The 24,982-nt window shown below is 37.7% G+C and overlaps 1 protein-coding gene across 2 annotated transcripts; it reads left to right on the top strand.

The window, feature by feature from the left end:
• Positions 1-2,392: 2,392 nt before the first annotated feature.
• On the top strand, positions 2,393-24,407 carry LOC103999761 (alpha-mannosidase I MNS5). Of its 2 annotated transcripts, none has more exons than XM_009421601.3 (15): positions 2,393-2,740; positions 4,798-4,840; positions 4,954-5,019; positions 5,113-5,174; positions 5,605-5,704; positions 5,892-6,074; positions 8,559-8,607; positions 8,691-8,870; positions 9,077-9,197; positions 15,478-15,559; positions 15,639-15,724; positions 18,261-18,361; positions 22,827-22,968; positions 23,049-23,199; positions 23,906-24,407. In XM_009421601.3, the coding sequence occupies exons 1-15, from the start codon at positions 2,604-2,606 to the stop codon at positions 24,131-24,133; spliced, it is 1,731 nt and encodes a 576-aa protein (XP_009419876.2). In that variant the 5' UTR covers positions 2,393-2,603; the 3' UTR covers positions 24,134-24,407. The 2 variants fall into 2 exon arrangements, with proteins under 2 accessions (XP_009419876.2, XP_064983775.1); XM_065127703.1 differs by lacking the exon at positions 2,393-2,740 and adding an exon at positions 2,747-3,303 and having other exon boundaries at positions 8,685-8,870; positions 9,077-9,224.
• Positions 24,408-24,982: the final 575 nt, after the last annotated feature.

Genomic DNA, 24,982 nt, shown 5'->3' with positions numbered 1-24,982 from the left:
AAGAAACTAGCCCCTAAGGGACTAAGGTCCAAGAATAAGAACATTAAGCACATTAGCTTTAGAATGAAAATTAAAAAAAAAATCCATTAATCATATCTAAGACCAAAGAAGGAAAGGGAGAAAAAAAATCTGTTAATTATATCTAAGATTAAAGGAAGAGAGGAGATGATACAAGCCTTAAACACAAAATCATTAGGGATGTGCAAAGTAAGAGGAGTAAGAAGCGTGTAACTAAGGTCTTTGCTATCCACGAAACTATCATCAAAGGATTGTTTAATTTTATTAAAAATTAAAACAGATAATAAGGAACCAAAAATTCTCTTTGTACCTCGACCAACAAGCAAAGGTCACCCATGAAATAATATTATTGTTGGGAATGATGGGATATAAAGAGAAATAATTTTTGTATATGAACAAATACTAGCAGGTTATGCAACGGAATTAAATAGAATTACAATCAAATAGAACATCAAGATATACAGTGAAAACCCCTCTAATGTGAAGGGTAAAACCTACGGGGCAAACTAGAGATAATCCACTATAATAATAATGAATATAAAAATCTCAATCTCTTGCCCAAAACTCTAGCAACAATCACCAGAGAATAACTGAGATACAAGGGTCACGTCACTTTGCACAATATCTAAATCATCACTAATTCTCTCCAAGTAATCACAGTAAGAATCTACTGTAGATCTGATCTAACCTAAGATGAAGGCACGAGACTATGTTGTCCTTATCTTCTTCCCTTTCTTTCTCTTCCTTTTCTACCTTATTCTCCTCCTTTTCTTTGAAATCTCGTAGCTGCCAAAAACTACCTGGTTACTGCCTTTTTCTACCTCTCTTTATAGCCACCATACCCCCTCTTCCAATATAAATTAGGGTTAGGTTAAGAGGAGGTGAGTTGTGGGCTGAATATAGGTTGTCAGCCCAACATGGAGCATTTATATGTGATGATAAAGTCTCCTCAGTAATTCTAATAATAGCCTTGAAGGAAATAGGTACCTCTATCAGAAAAAAAAACATCGTGCAAGAGGGGTGATCCCCAAAGAGAAAGAAGTAGCCAAGATAAGAGTAAGAGAACTTAACGAACCCTACCAATACGAGTCTTGTCACACTACAAAGAAAGAAGTGAGGGTCTCTCTAGAGGCATGAGAATCCTTAATAAGATAATTGAAATAACATATACATCAAACAATCGACAGGAGAAGTCAAGAAGATGAGGGCGTTGATGGGATTTTTGATCACCCACGAAATTGTCTGTTAGTGTCACTTAGAACCTATCTAAATAGAGTAATTAGATTTTACTTCATTCAAATTCTTACTATTACATAAATATTGTTAATAAGATTTTTTGTCAGTAAAGGACTTGATGAATCATATATCTTGAGAGGAAAATAGAGTGGTTGATTACTTCAAAAATCATCCATGATTTAACTAGATTAATTATTTTTGTAGGAAGATTTTCTCTTAAGCTTTATGTTCTATTACTCTCAAAGTTAGAGGACAATATGCATAGTCACTCCTTATGACCTAATACAAGTTTTTTGATAAAAAAAATATTTTAATGATAATTAATTATTTCTATTAAAAATATTTATTTGAAAGGAAATTAAGTTTTTTTATTCTATTACACTTATGTTATTAAATCCACGTTCACATTATTTTTTGTTTTAATGTGCAAAAAACAATTGAGATGAAGATGTTGAGGGTGGCCAAATTCGATAAAATTTCAAATGTTCACTCCATAAAATTTCATTTTAAAAAATAAGAAAATAAATATAATTATATATATATATATATCAATAAATGAGTTTATTACTATTAGTTTGCGTCTATTGCATGTGATGTATTTTGAACTCTAGATTTAGTATACTAATGAGTTGAGGTATTAACTATTTCTATTTTATAGCAGGAGTCGAATTGTTTATTGTTCGTTTCCGCAACGTAAATGATTTCGTCATATTTGACAACTCCACTGTATGACTACTACGTCATATTTGGCTTGATATGAGCTCAATTACAATATCATCTTATATATATATATATATATATATATATATATATATATATATATATATATATATATATATATAGTTTGGACGGTTGATGCAGAGTTAAAGGACATAAGACCGTCTTATGCTAATAATTGTCGGATTTTAATCTAACGATTGAGATTTCTTCAAGAGCCCAACAAATAGGTCAATCAAATTAGAAGCACTAACCCTTTCACTTGAGTTAGCTTGTGTTCGACTCGGACTCCGTCTGTGAGATGTAGCCCAGGCCGACGAGTCCGATTCGAACCCAACGAGGGGTTCGGTCGCATCGATTTAGATGTCTTGCCACGGCGTCCAACTTCGTCTCTCTCTCTCCCTCTTTCACATCGATTTATAGGTATTGGCCCGGGTTCCATCTCTCTCTCTCTCTCTCTCTCTCCTGCGGCAGCGGACACCGAGTTCGCTCATTTGCTGTCCATTTGTTGGAGGAGAACCACCGTAGACAGGTGTCAGCGGGAGGAATCCGTTTCCGCATCCATCGTATCGATCCGCGTCGTCGTCGAATTCCGTTTTCTTTTATCGGATTCGAGCCGATCGGCCGTCGCCATGCCGGGCGCCGGATCTGCCGCGGCATCTCGCAGTTGGCTTCTTCTGGTCCTTCTGCTCCTCTCCGCATTCGTCGCCCCGGCCGCCGGATTGGGATCCGCCAAGAAGGTTTACATGAGGGAGAAGGTCCGGAAGATGTGAGTGGAATCGTCAATTCGCCTCCGTTCCTTGGGGTTTCGTTTGTTCGATTCAAGTATTGTGAACTGGTATTGGGATTTACTTGCCGTCGTTCTAAATCGTGGATTAAAGGTTTGCTTTGTTCGATTTAGATAAAAAAGGCGGTAATTTGGTCCGATGAGATGAATATTTAGATAGGGTGCTGTAGAATGATGGGTCCAAATTATATGAGTTTATGTAATTAGCTCATCCATTCATGACAAGTTACAGATCCTCGTGTATTAGGCCCCGTGTCAGTAAGATCTCAGCTCCTCTTCGTGTTTATGTAGATTTAGTCCTTGTTCTTGAAAGATGGTGGCAGAAGGAAGACCTACGCCCTGTACCTCTTCACCGCACTGCGCTACAGAGTTCACTGTACTGCTTAAGCTTGCTCTTATTTAGTCAACTGACGACAGATATTAGGTGCTTCTAGCAAGAAAGATACAGAAATTTAGTACCACATGATGCTGATGGCTGGAGGACAGTTGTTTTTCTTGGCATCAATTGAACTTGGTGGTGTGGCAGGGATCTGTAGATGTTGATGGTATACCTTTTTGTCCTACTTCAGCTTTTTCTGGTCTAATATTAATATTAGGGATTGAAATTTCCACCCATTTCCGGTACATGTAAGCAATCGGATTGGTAGGGTATCGATACCATACAAGTGTATCGAGTTGATACCAGTTGGTATCAACCAGATCACAGCAAGCAGGGAGATATAGAGAGAGAGAGAGAGTAGGAGGCTAAGCAAGAGGAGGCAATGACTTAACAACATGGCCAGGAAGAGGTGGAGGAGGGTTGGTGGTGGTGGGAAGGAGGTTGTGATACAGTGCCAAGGAGAAGCAGAGCAGTGGAATAAGAGAAGAAAAAAGAGAAAGAAGAGTGGTGCAACCGTTCCAGAACTAGGCAACATGCTCATTGCTAGGTACAGCCGGGTATAAGTCAACTTACCATGTCATAGTCCAGTATGGTAAGCAACTTGACGGTTAGACTAGTCCTGAATTGTACTGGGATTGTCCAGTCTGAGTACTGGTCAACTGTTGGACTGTTAAAAACTGGTTGTACTGGCGGTACGATTGGGTTTTAAAATCTTGAGTGATATTCTAGGGAAGTAGGGTACTTCCGAATCATAACTTTGTTAATATGCAGTTGTTTATGAAAATTGCATATTTTACACTGTCATGATCATATCAAAGATGAAGTTGTCTTTTCTTTTCCCCCAAGGTATGTATTTTTCTTTTCACAATTATCACAAATATACTTCTAAAATTCGATAATCATTTGCTTATTAATGAAGTGATACATTGTAACTTCAAGATAGAGTTGTTGTGCTCATGCTTTATCTCATTTTAATTGAATATGAATGGTCAACCATCTATCCTCATGTTGAGATTGCTTTTATTAGAACTTCTTGAATTGATTACTAAAGCATTGATTATAACTGATACAAGAACAACAATCCCATAATGTCCCAATTATTTGGAGTCGGCTACGTAGTATTCTTAATTAGATTAAGAATATTTAAGTCTTTATTTATAGTTTCTAATAGGGTTCCTCAATCTCTTCTCATGCCATTAATAGGCCTTATTAGCACATGTCCATACTATTATAAATGATTATTCTTTATTTTATCTCATTTTATCCTTTATCGAGATCACATTTGAAAAAAATTCTCTTAAAAATTTTTCCTAGTAACACAACATATTCATCTCAATATTCTTATTCCAACGACATAAAGTTTTTGTATATATTGATTTTTAACTGTCCAACACTCAAATCCATAAAGTATCGTTGGTCGAACAATGATCTTCTAGAGAATTTTTTTTATATATGTTGTTTCTTAATTGGCCAATACTTGGATTCACAAAGCATTACTTACAACCGATAAAAAAACATAATTTGTCATTTTTATCTGACAATGAATTTCTTTTAGGTACTGCCATGCATATGAAAACTACATGATTTCCAGTGAGTGTTATAGCCATATGACAATTTCTTTATCCATTTTCTTTGATGTTGTTTGATGTTTTCCTTTCAGGTTTTACCATGCATATGAAAACTACATGGTTCATGCATTTCCAGTGAGTTTTGTAACCATATGACAATTTCTTTATCCATTTTTCTTTGATATGTTTTGGTGTCTTTGCTTTATCAAATATGGAGTACTTTAAATTGCAATCTTCTTGTTTTACAGCATGATGAATTAAAGCCTCTCACTAAAACTTTCACAGACTCACTCAGTGAACTTGGAAATTTAAAGGTGGTAACATTCTGATATGTGTCGTATCATTTCTCGGTTGTGATATCCAAATAAACTGTTTGCTCAAGCACCTGTTCATCTGTCTTGTTTTAGCTGGAACTCTTGCCCCAGAATTACAATGGATCGGCATTGACACTTGTTGAATCATTGTCAAGGTATCTATTTGGTCTAGCAAAAATTGTATTTGGTGATACTAAATGTAGTTATTGAGTTTTCGGTGTTTCCTCTCCAGTTTTCCTGATCTTATTCACCTGTTTTCCTAATGACTTTCCATTTAATTGAGATTCAATTATTACTGGTGCATCATTTTGATTGAAATTTGGATCTAATAAAAGACTGTGCATATATGTACAAAAACTGATACAGTAGACAAGCCAGAATTCTTTGAATAGCTCATGTGTGGTTACATTAGAAGAGCTTTTATGTGCATTAAGATTGTGCATCCACATGATATATGCGCTGTTTTCATTGTAAAAGTTGGGTTTTGCTCTTGGGAGGATGTCAAGTTCACATATTCTTTTTCTTCGTTTGTTTCTTTAATTTTATTTAATAGTTGAATAGATGATGATCCTCCTTTTTCTGTAGTCTCGTTGTCTTAGGTAACTACACAGAATTTGAAAGAGGAGTTCTTTGGCTTTCTGACAACCTTACATTTGATGTGGATGCTCGTGTGAACCTGTTTGAGGTATACCTCTTAGTTACTTTTGACTTATCGTATGAAACTGAGGAAGGTTTATTTAGTTGGTTAAAATTGGTGAATATCATGGAGACTTAAAAAAAATGGCCTTTAAAAGGAATGGCTATGTACTTCCTAGTAAATTTTGTAGATGATGTTCCAATGCTTTTAACCCTATTTTTTATTACTTCTGTAGTGCAACATAAGAGTTCTTGGGGGGCTTGTTTCTGCTCATATTCTTGCAACTGATTCTAAAAGCAGGTTAGAACATGGCTTGTACAAGAATCAGTTACTTGATTTGGCGAGAGACTTAGGTCAGCGCTTCTTACCTGCATTTGAGACTCCTACTGGATTGCCATATGCGTGGATTAATCTAAAGGTAACATATGTAGCTAATGTATCTTCATTTTATATTTGTTCGTCACATCTAAATTTGTCGAGCACTTCACAACATTTAAGTTTTTCTAATGTTGCTAATATAACCCCGCTGGCTAGTTTATAAGGTTGCCAAATTATTAGATTCATTCCAGAAATGTGACATTATTTTGCCACAACTGTTCTGCAGAATGAAGAATGTTATTTGATGGCAGGTTTATCACATGTTAGCCTAAATTATCCTCATTTTCAAATTTGGATCATTTTTTAAGGCTAGATAGGTGATATATATTGGCAAGGAATGCAATCTCAGGTATCCATATCGGTCAAGTACTGTGTGTGTGTGGGTATGCTGGTACATCCTATAATACGGTGATACCATTGGGTTGTGAGTTTTTGATTTTTTTGGGGAAGAAGTACCGGCAGGCAGTGGACGATGTTATCAGGCTTCGGTGTGGACTCATGAGCAGGCACAGAGGCTCAGTAGTCACAAGCCTTAAAAACCCATGTTAATATATATATATATATATATATATATATATATATATATATGGGGGCAGACAGTGTCCTTGTTGGCTGTCAAACTGGTAAATACCCGGCTGAAATGTACAAAACAGGTCGATTTTGCATTCCCTGATATATGTAATATATTTTCTTTAGGAATGACATTAAAAGTTTAATTATAAATTGTTCTGAACAGGAACATATGTACACTGCTTGCTGTATAATATTCTAGTTAACATCCTTTGAATACTAACTCGCAATAAATGAACAAAGTTCAAACAGTTGGAAACCAAGAGATTCAAAGATCTCATTTATTATGGTCTTTGAGACAACTTAGAACTATAAATGACACCAACCATCAAACTATCAAACACATAGTTATTTACATTTAAACTAATCCAATACTGCTTTTTACAACTTAAATTAGCAGATGAACATAACATATAAGGTGAGCATACAACAAAATACTCTGCAGATATTTTAGTTCATTAAGTCTGTAGCTTTTCTCATGGAATGCCAAGGTTCAAGTCTCACCATGGAGCATGGACTGCTTACTAAATTTAGATAATGAGTGGTTTGGTGCAAGGATACTGTCTTTCTGCATTTTCTCCTGAAACTTTTGTCCATCTTTGATTTTGGTTGGTGAAACAGGCCTATAGGCTATGCAAGTATCACATGTTACCAGATTGGAGATAAGAAAAGGATAACTTCTGAAAAGGGCCAAACATTGTTATAGCACTGACATGTCAAAAAAAAAAATTATTTGTTAACATCAGTTTGTTAAGTTGATGTTACACAGAGGTACCACCAGCATTAAGAGATACCAATCTAACAGTGATGCAACTTATTCTAGAATTTTGGATAAATACTAACCAAAACCAGGGTTTAAAGTTTTGTTCTGAATCCATACCAGTCCCTAGTTGAACTGATACAATACTTGTATTTATTTTCTTGTATTGAAAGATGGAGGGAAGAATTGAATGAGGGAGAGAAGAGGGGAGGTTGTGACAGAGAAAAAAGATAAGAGGCAGAGGAGGTGTGCCAATAGGAAGATTAGGTGAGGTGGTGTGGTGGGGATGATAAAGAGGTGGAGGAGAAGAAAAGAGGAGGTGGCAGAAGGGGTGGAGGAGATGAGGAGGCAGCAGAGGGGAGAGAGAGAGAGAGAGAGGAGAAAAAATAAATTTTATCCCCGTAAAAACAGAAATAATTAAAAAATCTGGTACTGGTACTTACTGTCTGATACAACTTCTACTGATTGGCTTATAACCGATAAGTCTAGTTCGGTGAGCGTATTAGGTAGTAAGCTCCATTTCTGACTACATCAAGAAAAATTGTCTGATTTGTGTGCCTATCGAACATTGGATTGGTTAGGGTTTTGAATATCGGTTCGTACCGGCGTACCAAGCTCTGTTCAGTATGATATGTACTAGTATGTACCGTTGGTACGCTAGGGCATACCGATTGTATATCTTAAAACCTTAAAAATACCTCCACCTATCACGCCAGGGCATACCGACTGGTACGCCTCGGTAATGATAGAAATTCGGGGTGGTACCGGTTGGCATGCCTTGGTATCGGTCGGTATGCCTCGGTATCGGTCAAAACACTAATATTGCTCGGTAGAAGGTGGTCCGCATATCGGTATCCTCTCGGACCGGTATGTACCACTCGTCTCGGACGGTACACATCAAAATTGAGAACCTTGGGACTTGTAAATACCGGTCCATATTGGCCATTACGGTCAAAACATTAGACTTTGCATGTCACAATGCTGATACCGGGCGGTACACATCAAAATTGAGAACCCTGGGAATTGTAAATACCAGTCCATATTACCCATTACGGTCAAAACATTAGACTTTGCATGTCACAATGCTGAAGGGCGTCACGTTGAAAGTTTTCAGTTTCAGCGATTGTTATGTATGCATATTACATTGCTAAGTTCCTTTTATCTCATGCCATTGTAAAATTTCACGATTTGTAGTACGGAGTAATGGAAGATGAGACAACAGAAACAAGCACATCAGGGTGTGGTAAGAGACTTGAATTTAGGTTATCGTGGATGAAAGTTTCAGCTTCATGTTCAAAGAAGTAAATAAACTATTTCTAGCTTCAGGTTCTCTTATTCTTGAAATGGGAGCATTATCACGATTAACTGGTGACCCTAGATTTCAAGCTGCTGCTCTTCGTGCTCTTCGTAAATTATGGAGCATGAGAAGTCCTTTGAACCTTTTAGGTACTACTCTTGATGTTGTCACTGGAGACTGGATAGAGTATTCATCTGGAGTTGGCGCTGGTACTTTCTCTTACTTCAATAAATAAGTTTTTATGATCTGCTGATGACAAAGATTGAATTATTAAATTGATTATTAAACAGCTTTGCTATGTATCTGTTTGGTTGGAATTCTGTAGCGTGATTGCTTCACTTCAGAATATTTGTATCAAGTTCTTATGCTTAATATTTTGCTGATGATTTCTTTTCTTTTCTGATGACTTTTGCAGGAGTTGATTCATTTTATGAATATTTAATCAAAGCCTATATTCTTTTTGGAAACGATGAGTTCTGGGACATGTTTCATTCATCTTATCTTGCCGTGCAGAAATACTTCCGGCATGGCCCATGGTGCAGTACCAACAATTTCTTGACTTTGTAATTGCAATTTTCAATTCTTTTTAGTGTCTTTTTATATCTTATAAGCTGCATTTTTTTAAAAGATATCCTCTACACTCTCAGACAGACATTATTACTCAATGCTAGAAAGTTGATGCCCAATAGAAATTGTTCGTTGATGTTCTGACAGTTTAGTGTAGCTTGAAAAAATTGTGAGGAAGTGTTGTTGTTATTGGTATAAATCATTGATTGTTGTACCGCCCGAAATGGTATGAAACGGGTGGTATGTATCAATTCGGGCATGGGCTGGTATGTGGACTACCCCCATTTCAAGTGGCTCGGTCCAGTTCTATAAAAATAATTAAAAAAATAAAAAATATCGGTGGGGCCCGTCTAACTCGACATTAAAAAATAAAAAATCCTAAAATAGAAATTAGGGCTCATGAACTCGAGCCCTATTCTTGTGTTCAATGCTATTTCCGTCATTGCAACTTCATCATCGTTGAGGCCAATGTCACTGTTTCACGACGGCACTTCTTTGCGACGATGCTACCAACGTTGTTGCCGTCGTGTTCCTTCTTCTTCCTAGGTACGCTCCCACCTCTACTTCCTTCTCCACCCTTCTTATTCCTTTTTCTTCTTCCTTCTTCTTCCTTCTTCTTCCGCCTTCACTACTTCCTCTTCTTCCTTCTTACTTTCTCCTTCCTCCTCTGTTCCTCCACCACCCCTTCCTCTTCTCCCTTTTTTCTCTTTCCGAAATACCAGTACATATCGGTGTACTGACACATGGTACACTAGTACTGATTGGTATGTCGGTATGTCTCGGTGTGACAAATCATCGAAATGGGTTTGGTACCCGAAATGACGATCCTTGGTATAAATAATAATTTATTCTTTTATAACTTGGGTAACTAATAATTTATTTGTATTATAACTAGGATTCAACTGTCCACTATTTTCCAAGGACAGTCCTTTCATTCTCTAAAACCTTGTGGTAGTTATTCTTTGATTGAGGAATTGCTGTATTAAATTGGACAGATCACTTGTAAGCTGGATTGAGCTTTTATGCTGTTGGATATTCTTTGGGTTCGACGGTTGTACTGTACCAAGCAGTTTGCTGAACTGACCCATATCTGGGCTCTAAATGGTTAAAAAGGCTGTTCTAGGATAAAATAAGCCTTGACTCTATCCCCGGCTTATGGGAGAGGCTCGACTTGATTTCGAGCCCCATTAAAACACATGTACAAATACGTTTATATGTGTTCACACAAACCAAGGTTTGAAATATGGGTCTGTACATATATTTGTTAGTGGTTGGATCAGTATGGTATCAATACAAGTGAATATGCTGACACTTGATATGGCATGAATTGGTACCTGCAAAATAGATAGAGAAGAGGACTCACATAAGGAGACGACAACTAATAAGACCCCTAGGGTTTTATCGTAGAAGAAGAGGGAGAAAAGGGATGATCACTTCGAGGGCATCGGCCTCCTTGATCACTTTGAGGAGATCGGTCTCTTAGGGTTTGCCAAAGACTAGAATAATATTTTATTTATTGTCGAAAAGAAACAGTTACATTCCTATTTATAGAGTTCTACCTAGAGTTCACTAGGACTTAGACTCTTAATATTAAATAAATATTAAATAAACCCATATCCGACTCTTACCGAATTAAACAAACTCAACAAAACATTATTCAAAAGCTCAGAAAATAAAGGGATCCTAACAATTCCTCCCCCTTCAAATCAGTCTTGTCCTCAAGGTTGAGCAATATCAAACTCGGGGAGTTTTTCTCTCAGCACTTAAGTTGCAGGGGTATCTACGACGCATCACAACCCGTTGATCAAGTAAGTACGATCTCCACTTCTTGATAGTGTAAGCAATAGGTCGGCCTTTCGGTGTAGTAGTCGTTGTAGTCTTCTGAAGAACCCTCTCCATCTGATGGCTAATGGCAGTTGTGACCTTACTTCCATGTCTTCCCTTTAGGATCACCAGCTTTCCATTAATAAAAAACTTTATGATTAGTTTAGAAAAATTTTAAGAAACATCACCCAGGGTTGATAGCTATTCAATTCCAAGCACCACTTCGAAGTCTTCCAAGGGTAGCAAAAGAAGTCCACAAGCAACTCTTGGCCCTGTATAATTAACTTTATCTTCGAACATTTGCTATCACAAGTTAAAATTAGTCCAACAACGACCTTTATTTCGAATTTGTTATAGCCTTCAATGTGGTAGGTCAATCGGTCAGCAACCTTACTGTCCATAAAATTGTTAATGCTACCAGTATCAATCAAAACTGTAACATGCTGATGTTCCAAAGTTCCTTCAACTTTCATAGTTTGCGGGTTAGAGTAGCCGGCTAATGCATAACTGTATGTATGATAGTTCCAACATTTTCATCAGAATCCATACCTTCATGACCGGAGTCCACATTGTTAGCTTTTGGATCCTCCCTAATTAGTTCAATCATCAGAAGTTGCCCTTGTTTACATCGGTGCTCCTTACTCTACTTTTCATCACAATGCCAGCACAAACCCTTCACTGATCTTTCCTTGAGTTCTTCTCAGGTTAGTCTTTGGGTGTGTTCCGGTTGGGAATAGATGGGGTGGGTGGCTTACTGATCATCTGTTTGTTGTTACTTTTGTTTCGATGATTTTCTCTATTGATTTTTTCCTCATGTAAACGTGCAAATGATATTGTAGTTGTCATAGTGTGGGGTTGGCGAGCTTTGACTTCACATTAGATATCTAGATTAAGTCATTTGATAAATGTACCCACCAATTGTCATTCAGACTAATCTCTGGCTTGATTTGACAAACGTTCAAATCTGCTATGATATTCTAACACTATGAAAGTCTGACGAATTTTGGCGAGCTGCCCATCAACATTCTCGTATTCAGATGGTCCAAGGCGAATAAGAAGTCATCTCTTGAATTGCTCCTATGAGGGAACCCCATGGCAAGTTTTGTACCAATCATACCATTGGATTGCAACTCCATCTAGCTGGATTGAGGCTATTTCCACCTTCGATTCTTTTGGGGTTCTGTGAAAACAGAAAAATTTTTCTGCCCTAGAGATCCAACTGGTCGGATCTCCATCTTCCCATCTTGGAAATTCCACCTTCATGCGTGGGTAGCTTGTGTCCTGTTCTTGGTTCCTTTTTCCCGTGTCTTCAGATCGGTTCAAAATAAGATTTGAACTTTCATCTTGTTGAAACTTGCTGAAGCTCTCCAATAGGCTCTTTTTGAAATTGTTAAGGGTTTCTTGTAGCCGGTTTTCAATTCTGGTTTTGAAGCTGCTGAGGAAGCGGACGCCAAGGGCAGCGTAAAGGCTTGCTACGGTCGCTGCGAGAAAAAAGTTGCTGCCCTGTTTCTGTCACTGCGTGGGGTGAGAGTGCTGCGGTCGCTGCGAGGAGGCGGCGTCGGCGTGGGGAGCGGTTCGCTGGCCGGGAACAGCGGTGGCGGCCCTTTCTCGCTTGAGCAGGATGGGGCGTGGCTGCCCTCATGCTGCAATTGGCTGGGAGGTGCGTTGTTAAGGGCTGGGAGGCTGCGTGCGGTTGCGGTGGAACGAGGGGGGATGGTCGAGCGGTAGAAGATGCAGAGGATGGTGGATCTAGTGGCTACGGCTGCGACCCAAGGGGAGGTAGCAAGGGTCGCAGTTGGGAGGCGGGGGGCGGTGGTTGCTTGCTGGGAAGCAACGGCGACGGTGGTGGCAACTAGCGGCTGTGGCAGCAGAGGGATTGACGACTAGGTAGCAGAGGGTACTATGTTTCTATCGCATTGCAGAAGGAGTTGTTGGCGACGTCGAAGGATCGCGAACGGTTGAGGAGAAGGCTGCGACGCTTGGTAGCGATGGTGGCGCAGTTGGGAGCAGCGTCCCCAAGGGTTGCTGAGGGTTGGGATCGACAAGGGGGCTGTGACAGCAGAGGGAGCTTTGTTTCTGTCGCATCATAGAAGGAGCTGTTGGTGACGCCAAAGGATCATGAGCAGTTGAGGAGAAGGCTATGGCGGCTGGCAACGGTGGTGGCGCGACTGGGAGCAACGTCACCAAGGGTCATTGAGGGCTGGGATTGACGAGGGGGCTACGACAGTAGGGTTGGGATGGACGAGGGGGCTGGTTCGCTGGCCTGGAAACAGTAGCGGCGTCGGCGTGGGGGGTGACGAGGGGGGTGGTCGCTGGCCGGGAAGCAGCGGTGGCGGTGGAGAAGGGGAAGCGGGGGTTCCTTCTCGGTCGAGAAGGATTGGCGTCCGTGGTTGCCGACTTCAATTTATTTATTTATTTATTTATTCTTTGAGATAATGATAGCTACGACGAAGTTATGTGAGAAATTACAACAAGAACGTCGAGGATCATTGCTTTGATACCAAATGATAAGACCCATAGAGTTTTATCGTAGAAGAAGAGGGAGAAAAGGGATGATGACTTCAAGGGGATTGACCTCCTTGATTACTTCGAGGTGATCGACCTTCTAGGGTTTGTTAAAAGACTGGAATAATATTTCATTGATTGCCGAAAAGAAACAGTTATGTCCCTATTTATAGAGTTCCACCCAAGGTCCACCAGGACTTGGACTCTTAATAATAAATAAATATTAAATAAACTCCTATCCGATTCTTACCGAACTAAACAAACTCAACAAAACATTATTCAAAAGCTCAGAAAATAAAGGGATCCTAACAACAACATGCACTGAATAAGGCAACGATATGAGGAAGCATCATGGCAACATCAACATGAGGAGAAAGTAGAGGAAACGGTGATGTAAGGAGGTGAGGATGATTTGAGGAAATAGTGGTGATGGCAGCATAGGGAGGCAGCAGCAGCAGAGGCGGCGATGGCAACGCAAGGAGGCAACAACAGAAAGGGGGTGGATGCGGAGGTGTGGTTGGAGGTCAAGGATGCTGCTGTGATGGAGGTGGGGCTGGAGGCAAAGACAAGATGATGTTTGCTATGGAGGGGAGACTGAGAGGAGGAGAAGCTATAAGAGAGAGAGAGGAGCTATCAACAACTGTTGGTAGCTGTTAAAAGAAGAAGAGGGGAGGAGGGCTCAAATTCAGTAGCTATTGACAAAAGAAAAGAGAAAGGCCCATATTAAAAGAAAGGTTCAGAAAAAGTTAAAAATGTATCATGGTGTATAAAGCTACATATGCTGACCCTCTCTAGATCCTATCTCAAATTGGTGGGAACCCCACACACTAGTTTATCCTTTTTAGAAAAAGCTAAGAATATTCTGGTATCCGATGGTAGACTTTACTTCTGGATACTGGGTGGTAGACTTACTACTCCTTACTTTATTGGACAGTGTGCCTGGTAAGTTGACCTTACCAGATGGTATGCCTGGTATTGAATTAGACCAGGCGATTTATGTACAATCTCAGCTATCGACCAGTAAATATTGGTTTGTACTGACCTGTACTAATGATATTTAAAACCTTGAGACAAACAATTATGTATATGTATTTATTTATGCTTAGTATATGTTATAAAGAATTGGGGTCTCAATCCTGTCATTTGAACATTAAAAACATGGTCCTCCAAATTAAAGCATAGCTCCATTGAATATGATCTACATTATTAGAATTTAGAAAACCTTAGAAATCCAATATTTTTTTTCGGAATCTTTTGTATTTTCATCATGTCCATACAAAATGAATATTGTGAAAAATATTTGTGGCACACTAGCCTATGTTTTATGCCATTTCAATTGAGGTTCTAAACCATTGATTCTTCTCTGATGACATGCATACCAGAATATGCCATTTCAAATGAGGTCCAAAACCATTTATTTTGATCTGATGACATGCATAGCAATAACCAACATGTTTTGACATGTTTAGATTGTTAGTGAAATCAAAATATATTTTATGCCGTTAAAATACTAATTGTCACACACATTTGATGCATAGGTATGAGATTCTTCGAAATTTATAGGTTTATGCAATATGGTTGACCATGTATATGATCTTATCTTCAGTTTGGATCCACTTGGATTGATTATTAATAAGAATGGAAGAAACAAAGCCTCAATCCTCCAGACAGAGTAAATCAAGTATAAGATTAAATCACATATACATGCATGTATTATACACACAAATAAGTCAGAGGTTTCTAGATAGTTAGTTTTGTTCCTATTGTAAAAAGAATAACAGTCTGTCTTAGGATTTGCTTCAACATGTCATCATAGTCTCCATGAAGACATCCTTATGTTCTTGACTTCTATTACTCTGTGTTTCGGATTTAGTAGTATCACCTGCAGATATAACACATTCCAGCTTTTGACTGTGTCAGGTATCACGAAGCTGATATGAGGACAGGAAAAGCAACATATTGGCAACTTACAAGCCTTCAAGCCTTCTGGCCTGGTCTTCAGGTTTTCATTTTGACCTTGAAAGTTACAAGATCATAGGAAATCAAACCTATATAATCCTGTGTTGCATTATTGCCATCAGATTCTTGTTGGGGACGTAGCTGCTGCCAATTCATCACATCGTGAGTTTTTCTATGTATGGGACAAGTTTGGTGTACTACCAGAAAGGTATATTCTTTGGTCAACTTATAAACATACACATATTTTCAAACTATCACCACTTTGATTCTTATTTAACCTTGCATGAAATTATATGTATAACTAAAGAGGAATATTTCCCTCCAAACTTGTTTAATCTTTGATAATTTACTTGTGAAGATACTTTCTTGCTGTTTACTGTCTGGAGGAGAATATTTCAAGCCTGCTATCAAATAATGTACTTTAGTTTGTAGAGCCACATGATATCAGGCACCTAATAAAGATTGAGATCCAAGAGACCATTATGAAGTCTCCACGAGACAATCACTTGCACATGCTTCAGAGAATATAGAAGGATTGTGGATGTGGTTGTCAGATTCAGAGGTTTAAGGTTTTTTTCTTATAGATTTATTAGTTTCTCACTTTTCTTTCAAATTCTAGATGGATCATTGGGTAGAGGCTTGAGAGGATGAAACAGATTTACTAGGCAAATGATTCAAATCGACTTGTGGCAAGTAATCTAGTAAACTTCTCATAAATGATGAAAAATCATGATATCATGACCAGTAGCAAGTAGAAGAGTTATTCCTCAGTGACAATTTTTATGACTTCTTTGAATGAAGTAATTATCTGTGGTTCAGATACTTCTATATAGTTTAGAGTTGCTCTTTGATGAAGTATTGTTTTGGACAAGATTTTTAATTTCGAATAATACCGCCTGGTACTGGTCTGCCAGCAGATCGGTACATGGACCGCCCGCTACCGGGTGGTACCATTGATTGGGTTGTTTCTACCCTGTTATCGTCTTAAATTGATGGTGACCGAGGGAAAAGAAAGAAGAGGGAGAAGGGGAAGAAAGAAATGGGAGAAGAAGAGTACCTGTGCCGCTCTCCCTTCTTGTCTATCGGCGACTTCTCATCGGTGTAGGGAGAAGAATCCTTGGCGTTGCGAGGAAAAGAGAGGCGACGTCGCCTTGACGAAAATGGTTTTTTTTTTTACTTTATATATATATATATATATATATATATATATATATATATACTGAGTGGTATACCGAAATATACTGCTCGGTATACAGTATTGTACCGTACCGAGCGAATCTCGAAATTCTGCTATAGTATGAAATTTCAATCCTTGGTTTTGGATGTAATATCTTCCCGACTTTCGTCTTGGAAGCTAATATGGAACCAGTCCTTTCAAAAAAATATACAATTTTATATTTTATTTTGAGACAAAGGAGAACAGCAACTGATCCTATTTCATTAAAAATCTGAATAAGTAATAAACAGACCAAAGAAGAAAAAATAAAGAAAGGGAAAGAAATGGAACATAAAAAAGAGGTCTCATAAACTAATCCACAAAATCTTCAAAACAATGAATTTTCCTTTTAGGTACAGCGTGTTATAGTTTATAAATTTTATCGATCAATTTCTTCTTGATAAAAAGTAGTTTGATTGCTTTTGTCAGTAGTCTCTGTTTAGTTGCATCATGTTTGAAAAATAAAGAGTTCTATTCAGTATCTGCAGATATAAATTCATGCTAATATTTGTCCACCCATTTTTGTTTTTTTATGACTGATATTATGAATTTATAGTAATCACTAGTAAGAAAGTGAGTCGATTTAGCTTTAAATCATTAGAATATTGTACAGACACCTTTAGGACTCATTGCATAAGTAGTTTCAGTTCAAATTATATACATTTTTTGATAATGAGAGGATAATATCGCCAGGAATAATCAGAAATCAATTAAAAAACATGATGCATAATGAAATTATATCAATATCCTCACTTGTGTGGAAGTATGGATGACTATGGCATGACTTTATGACAAGATTCAGATATACAAACAAATATAAAAAATGATAAGACATACAAATACAACAGTAAAATATATGCTATATATTAATATCAAATAAGGTAAATCTTTTTTTTAATAATGTTAGAATATCTAGTTGGATATCATGATAGATAATGCTTAGCAGCCCTAATACATTAATTTCTAAGTAACATACTTCGAGAGTCCAAAGAATACCAATAACATATTATAATGGAAGTATCATCATTATTTTTTATTTTATTAATATAATCGAATGCTTGATACAACAGTCTACCTAATCTTGTGTCCATATTGTCTATAATTAAAACATCATGTAAGGAAAAAATCTTCCGAGAATTATCCACAAAATATCCCAAATCATTCTAAAAATTCCTATTTTTTCTGTAATTATTTCAGAATCAGATAAAAGTACCTACCATTGTGGATTCAGTAAGCATCCATGTTTCATAGCTTTGCTTTTATTTATTTCTTTTGCTTGTCTTATGCAAATTGCAATAAAATATTGTGGACTTATTCTTCTATATCTTCTTAAATTATATAATTTTTGATCTATTATATGATACAAAAATCTGCTGAAATAACAGATTAAAACAGTAACTTTGTAAATGCTCTTTACATCTAAATTTTCATCTGGTTTCTCTATGCAAATATCTTCCTGTATGTTATAAATGTATTATTTAAAGAAATTTACTACACATCTTAAAACTTAACATCTTTCTTTTTACAGGTACCTTCTGGACCATGGCATGTTGCATCCAACTGAGAAATACTATCCATTGCGCCCTGAACTTGCAGAGTCTACATTTTACCTTTATCAAGCGACTAGAGGTTTCACTTGTTTGACTTTGTTTTTATCATCAGAACTAAATAACTTTGGATGTTTACTGTTTATAAAATAATTTGAGACACTTTGGGTCAATCACTGGGGGCCCATTACATTATGGTCTTCAAACAGTTAATGTGACCCTCTACTAGTCTTTCACCCCCCATGCCCCTAGGGAAAGATGCATGCAGAAGTCCACTTGATATTGGTGAAAAAAAATAGTACTCCTGGCTTGATGCATGTGATCTTTTAGCAAAAAAACAGAATATAAGCTTGGTTGTAGTAGGTCTGAATCCTCAGCCATATAGGAGAAAATATCAACACCCACGGTGACTCACCAAAAACTCAAATTTGGCAGCATTCATATAATAATTTTTAAAATATTGTATAGGTCAACCTCATATGAATTTATATTTATATATCAGCTAATAGTAAGATTGTGGTTCACTTATCATTTATGCATTATTATGTTCCAATTGCTTTATCTAGGCTATAAAATATTAAAAATAATTCCCCCTTCACAAATTACCTTCTCTCTTAGGGAAATCTTTATGGAAGTACCTCATTTTTTAGCTTATGTTGCTATCTGCTTCCTAATGATAATATTATTGTGTTTATGTCATTTTATGATTTTCTTTGGTTTACTATAGTTTATATAGTTTGCCTTTGTTATATTTCTAATTTTTTTCTTCTTAATTTCTACCCTGATGCTTCATTTGCATATATCTTTAAATGGTCTATTATAGTTTGAATTATTTCTTATAACAGTTACGACAATTGTTTTTCTTTGCATTTTTTTGTTCGTATTTTTATTTTTTGTTTTAATTGATCCCTAACTTCGTTTCTTGTTGGTTATAGCACCCTATAGTAATCTTAATTTTGATTTTTTTTATCATTAGGGATTCTTGTATGCGTTGATACCAAGGTTTGACATACTAAAGCATACCGCTCGGTATGGGCGATTATGTACCAGTCTGACAAAGGATCAGTATGGGCGATACATCAGTACACTATGGTGGACCGAGTGTCGGTACGCTCGGTACAGCTCGGTACGTATCATACCGATAGCTGATCGGTACACCGGTATGGATCGGTAATACGAACCATGGTCGATACCCTTTAAACATATAATTTTTTATTATATGCATTATGCGCTAATACACTTGAAGGGATAAGGGCTGCATACATCAACAGGGAGCCTCATACATTGGGTTCACCAATTTTGTACCCTTTAAACAAAGGTTCGTCGTACCACGTTCTATCGCTCCATCACGGACAAAGCTATAAATAGGGTGTTCGATGTAATGCTTATGTATGTCCGTGTCTTTCGATTTTATTCATGCTTTGCATAGCATGTAGAGGGTTTGCAGTAGGCTTGACAGCTCTATTTTGATTGGCTTTTGTAGTTGTTTCAAGATTGTAAACGCAGGTTGTGTGCAGCCGTCGTATAGAGACAAAATTGCTCAGAAACAAAGCTATCTAAGTAGTCATTTTAGGGGTTTTCTAGCTCCACAAAGTGGTGCGGAATGTCAGCCAGCACAACACCTAGGAGCTACCCGGGTGGCACGATTAGATGCGCCTTTGGGGTAGTGTCTAGGGTTGGTTCGTTGCTTTGTTTCGCAGTAGTATCATATGGGTACTTGTAGGGACTTTTGGCCGCGGTGGACCACCTTGGACCCAGTGATTTAAAAAGTCCTAGGCGTTAAGGTCCAAAAACGCCCGAGCGCTCGCTCGAGCTAAGCGAGGCGCTAAAATATAAAAATATATAATATAATTAATAAATATAATTATTTAAATAAAAGTATGATATTAAATTAAGAAAATCTTGTAAAATTACAATATCACATTAACAAAAAGTCTCAAAATTCAAAACAATAACAATAATTTCAAATAAATAAAAATTAACAGTATTAAAATCAAAATAATATATTATTAATATAATAAATAAAAATACTATTACTAGTATACAGTTAGTAGTATACTGTTAATATACTGTTAACATTATACAAAGTGAGAAGAGTGTGAGTAAGAGGAAGATCGTGGCTGCTGACTGAGAGCAACGGTAGCGAGAGTGGCGAGCGACGACAGTGGCAGTGGTAACAGCGAGCAACTGGAGCGGCAAGCAACGATAGTAGTAGCGGCAGCAGCAACGGTAGCAGCAGTGGAAGCCAGAGCGACGACACTGGCAACGGTAGCAGCAAGCAGCGGCAACAGGAGCGGGAGCGATGAGCGACGATAGTTGCAACGGCAGCGGGAGTGGGAGCGGCGAGCGACGACAATGGCAACGACAACGGTAGCAGTGAGCAGCGGGAGAGGCAATAGTGGCAGCGGTAGAACCGAGTAGCAGTAGCGGCGAGCGACGATAGTGGCAGCGGTAGCAGCAAACAGCGGGAGCGGCGACAGTGGTAGCGGTAGCGGTAGCAACGAGCACCGGCAATGAGAGCGGGAGTGGCGAGCAGGGTTAGGGTTGGGAAGTCGTGAGAGGAAGGCTGATATCGGTGGTTTAGTTGGTTCGATTGAACCAACTAAAGCACCGGAGACCGAACCAGACTTCAAATGTTGGTTTGGTCGCCTAGTTTAACCAGGGCGCTCACTCGAAGCGCCCGGCGCCTAGGCTCGGGCGAGCGCCTAGGCGGCGCCTCGTTGAAGTGCACCACCTAGAAATGAAGTGAAGTGCTCAGGCCTCGCCTTGCCTCGCCCGAGCGCCTAAGCGAGCGCCTGAGTGCCTAGGCGAGCGCCCGAGCGCCTATTGAAATCACTGCTTGGACCATTTAGCGTGCGATCATTCAAAGTTTGCAAAGTCTATGTTTGTAATTTGCATTGCGTATCAAGTGTTTGCTGAAATGACTACTTGTGGATCCCGAGTTAAACGCTTCCTATAACCTGTTTTCTCTTTTGCAGGTCCTTAAGAGACTATAAGAGGTTTTAGGGAGATTGACCTTTTACGGATGGACATGCAAGGGTGCCGCACAACTTAGGCAAAACCAGCTAAGTCCGTGATAGCTCGATACGGGCGGTATGTACCGATCCAATAGCGGATCAATATGGGCAGTACATACCGATCTATCAGTACACCCCATCATACCATGTGTCGATACATCGGTACATAGTGTACCAACCATCGGTTGGTACACCGGTATGGACTAATAAGGCGAACCATACTTTATACATATGTATTATGTATAATAAGTTACTATAAAACAAGGTATGCAATACCGTACCATACCGGTGTTTTGAGGTTGGCTCGGTACGGTACGGTACCCATGTACCGAGCGGTACACCAGGGCATAACGAGCAGTACACTAGGGCATACCGAGTGGTTTTATATATTTCTTCCTCTACTATAGCACTGCTACAGTGTAGCACTGTAGCACGTTCCGTCCGGTAGCGGGCAGTCCAGATATCGGTATGCCGTCGGACCAGCACGTACCCCCCGTACCAGACGGTACCATTCAAAATTGCATACCATGCTACAAAGTACTATCAAGCAACTGATAATATCAATATTTTGATTTAAATTTAATGTCACGATTGCATAACATCTATTAAGTGTTGTACCCTCCTCTATCTGGTTCTTCTTGTGGCTTCTAGACCTTGGTGCTTGTGTTTGGTCTATGTTCATTGCATATATATGGCCAGCTTCTCTGTTGATTAAAGAAACACGGAAAGATCTAAAGCAGTTGAAAAAGCAACTCTCTGAGCAGATCAATGAATTTGCATCACTTGTCATGGAAACTTTTTTTTATGACACTTTGTGATTATGACATAATACACCATCTCCAATAAATTTTTTCTGCTTACTCACCCTTAGCAAGCAATGCTCTTTCAGGCCAGAAAATATGGTAAAATCTTGGCGTATTTAAATATATAATATCCCAAGGGCCCTTTAACCAGGTTACAAATCCTCAATATTAATTGGTATTCCATTTTTGTAGACATTTGTGATCTTATTCACTTATCACTTATTTTTGGTAGTTTTGTTTTCTATGATTATGTAAGGCCTTATTTTTAGCAGACATTATGATTCATTTGTCTGAGTATGGATGTGTCTTAGGCTTCTAGACACTCTTAAAGACATGGCATCTGCAAATCCATAAGCGGACCTCTATGGCTGAATTCTTCTCCATAAAATGAACAGTAATGAGGGACCTAAGAACAATTGATACTTCAATTTTTGGAAGCTATCTTTGATTTACCAATAATATGTTGTCAGTCGTGTAGGAGCCCCAGAAATACATATAAGCTGTGACTTTGATAGCAAATTTTTCTATACAAAATCCGATTATGGATATTTGTTGTACTTAATCATTGTGATGCATGTAAAGTTTATGTTAAACATATGTGCCTTGAATATTTTGCTATTCTAATTGCTTATGTTTTCCAGGATATGCTAATGTTAATTTACATTTGAAATATATATATCATTTATCTGCTGTTGGGATTGTTGACAAATTAATTCTACTGCCACAGATCCTTGGTATATGGAAGTTGGTGAGACAATAATTAATTCTCTCAATTACTATACTAGAGTGGATGGTGGTTTTGCTAGTGTTAGAGATGTTACAACCATGGAACTAGAAGATCATCAGCATAGTTTCTTTCTTTCTGAAACGTGAGCCATACGAAGATTGATTTAATTTCTGTCTAAAAAACTATTAAATATCTTGAATCTTTTTACTTTTTCATGGTCAGGTGTAAATATCTTTATCTTCTCTTTGATGATTCATTCTTGGCTGGTCAGAACTATGTCTTTACTACTGAGGGTCACCCTCTGCCAATCAGAGGTTCCTGGCATGAGAAACTTCCAGAGGCTTACATTCCTGCTAACTGGACTTCAGTAAAGGTGTTCCATGCTTCTGGTCTTTTCTTCCTCCTTTCTTTCCTTTTTGCTGATCTATTTGTTTATTTCTTTTTCATTATCTTTATATTGTATTGTTTGTGATTGATCTCTTTGCTAGATATTGTCTCCACACAAGCTTCTTAGGTACATGCATTGTGTGCGCACATACACGTTACAAACAAGCTGAAAGTTTAGACTAAACATTGCATCATAAGAGAATGAATCAAACATATTATTTAGTTCTTATATTTTAAGTTATCTATAAATGGATTAATATTGCCACAAATAAAGTAATGGTGGGAAAAGATCCATATATTCAGCCCCAAATAATTGGTTTATTATTTCAGTATCAATAAATTAGATGTAGTGGCTTAATTAGTCACTCTTAATCAAATAAATATGTTAGATACTCTCCAGGTAGTTTAGGTAATAATTGTATGCATGTTGTCTTAGGATATTATTTGAAGCATATATGTGATTAATAATTGTTTTGATTATAAATGTTGACTACACATTATTTCTATATGCTGACATATTACAGCATCCAAATACGACACTCCACTTATAAGAAAGTTTGGATATGGCATGACAGACTAGAATATTGAAAAGCAAAATGAAGATGGAAAACCACAAAGAAGGCAACTTTGTTTGTTGCAAATATTTTCTACTATTCAGCTTATTAAATGTTTCTTCATTCATGACGTTGCAGAATGAAAATCAAGCAATTCGGCTAAGTGCTTTGTCTCAACAAGTTTGTCCTGCAACAACCACAGGAGGAAGCATCTCACTGCAAATTGAGAGTGCTTGCCATATCCCCGATTTACATGCTGATCACAGATGTAGAACCGACGATGAGTGTGGGATTGATTCAACAACATGTAGGAAACGGGTTTGCAGCATGGCTGGCTTTTGTGGATTGTGGTTATTCATACCATAATTCTTGAGGCAAAATCAATGTAGTATAGATATTCTTTTAGGCAGGGGAATAAAGAGAAGAAAAGTAATTTTTAGAGTTGTACATTTGGTGTAGCTGTTCTCGGCCTGAGCGTATCTTCATCGATGCTAGAGGGGATCCGTGATATGGGGTATCCAATTATATTACCTTGAGGATTATAATTCACGCAAGAATCATCCTTAATGTAGAATTTATCCTTGTCAATTTGTTCACAATTAATTTAATCCTGTGAAATTGTGTTTGTGCTGGAACAAAATTTCCACAGTATGTGAATCAGATTCCTTGTACAATTAATTCCGTAAAACTGATACTTTTATTTCCAGGAATTATTTGTCCGTTTGTAGCTAAACGGCTCATCCATATGTCACGGCCTCAGGTATCTATCTTCCAGTCTGCGGTTTCATGTGCATGCAAGATAGTTAATTTGTTTTAACTTTTTAATAAAAGAAATATTTATTTTTAATACTCAAGTAGATGAGTTGCAATTAATTTTTTTTCTTGTCCTTTTTAGCAGATAACATACATGTTCGTTGATTCTGTGTAATAGGCTGCGAGTTGCTCCAGGGTTAAAATTGACAGGGACGAAATGGTATGAATCATCGTGAAGCACATTATAATTGTTTTAATATTCTCGCTGGATTACATTTCTGCTTTAATTGTTTTTAATATTTTGGTCTTAAATATCTTAAGATGTTTATATGTAATTCTAAATATTTTGTGGATATATATTTTATATCAAAATTTGAAAGGGTAAATAATGCTAATTCTAAACTTCAAAATGACAGAGATCTTAAACTTCTTTTTCTTAAGATGAGAATACGAATAGATAAA

This window comes from Musa acuminata, chromosome BXJ2-10, assembly GCF_036884655.1.
Source record: "Musa acuminata AAA Group cultivar baxijiao chromosome BXJ2-10, Cavendish_Baxijiao_AAA, whole genome shotgun sequence".
Classification (NCBI taxonomy): domain Eukaryota; kingdom Viridiplantae; phylum Streptophyta; class Magnoliopsida; order Zingiberales; family Musaceae; genus Musa; species Musa acuminata.
The sequence above is the reverse complement of the archived record's forward strand: the minus strand, read 5'-3'. Positions and strand labels throughout refer to the sequence as shown.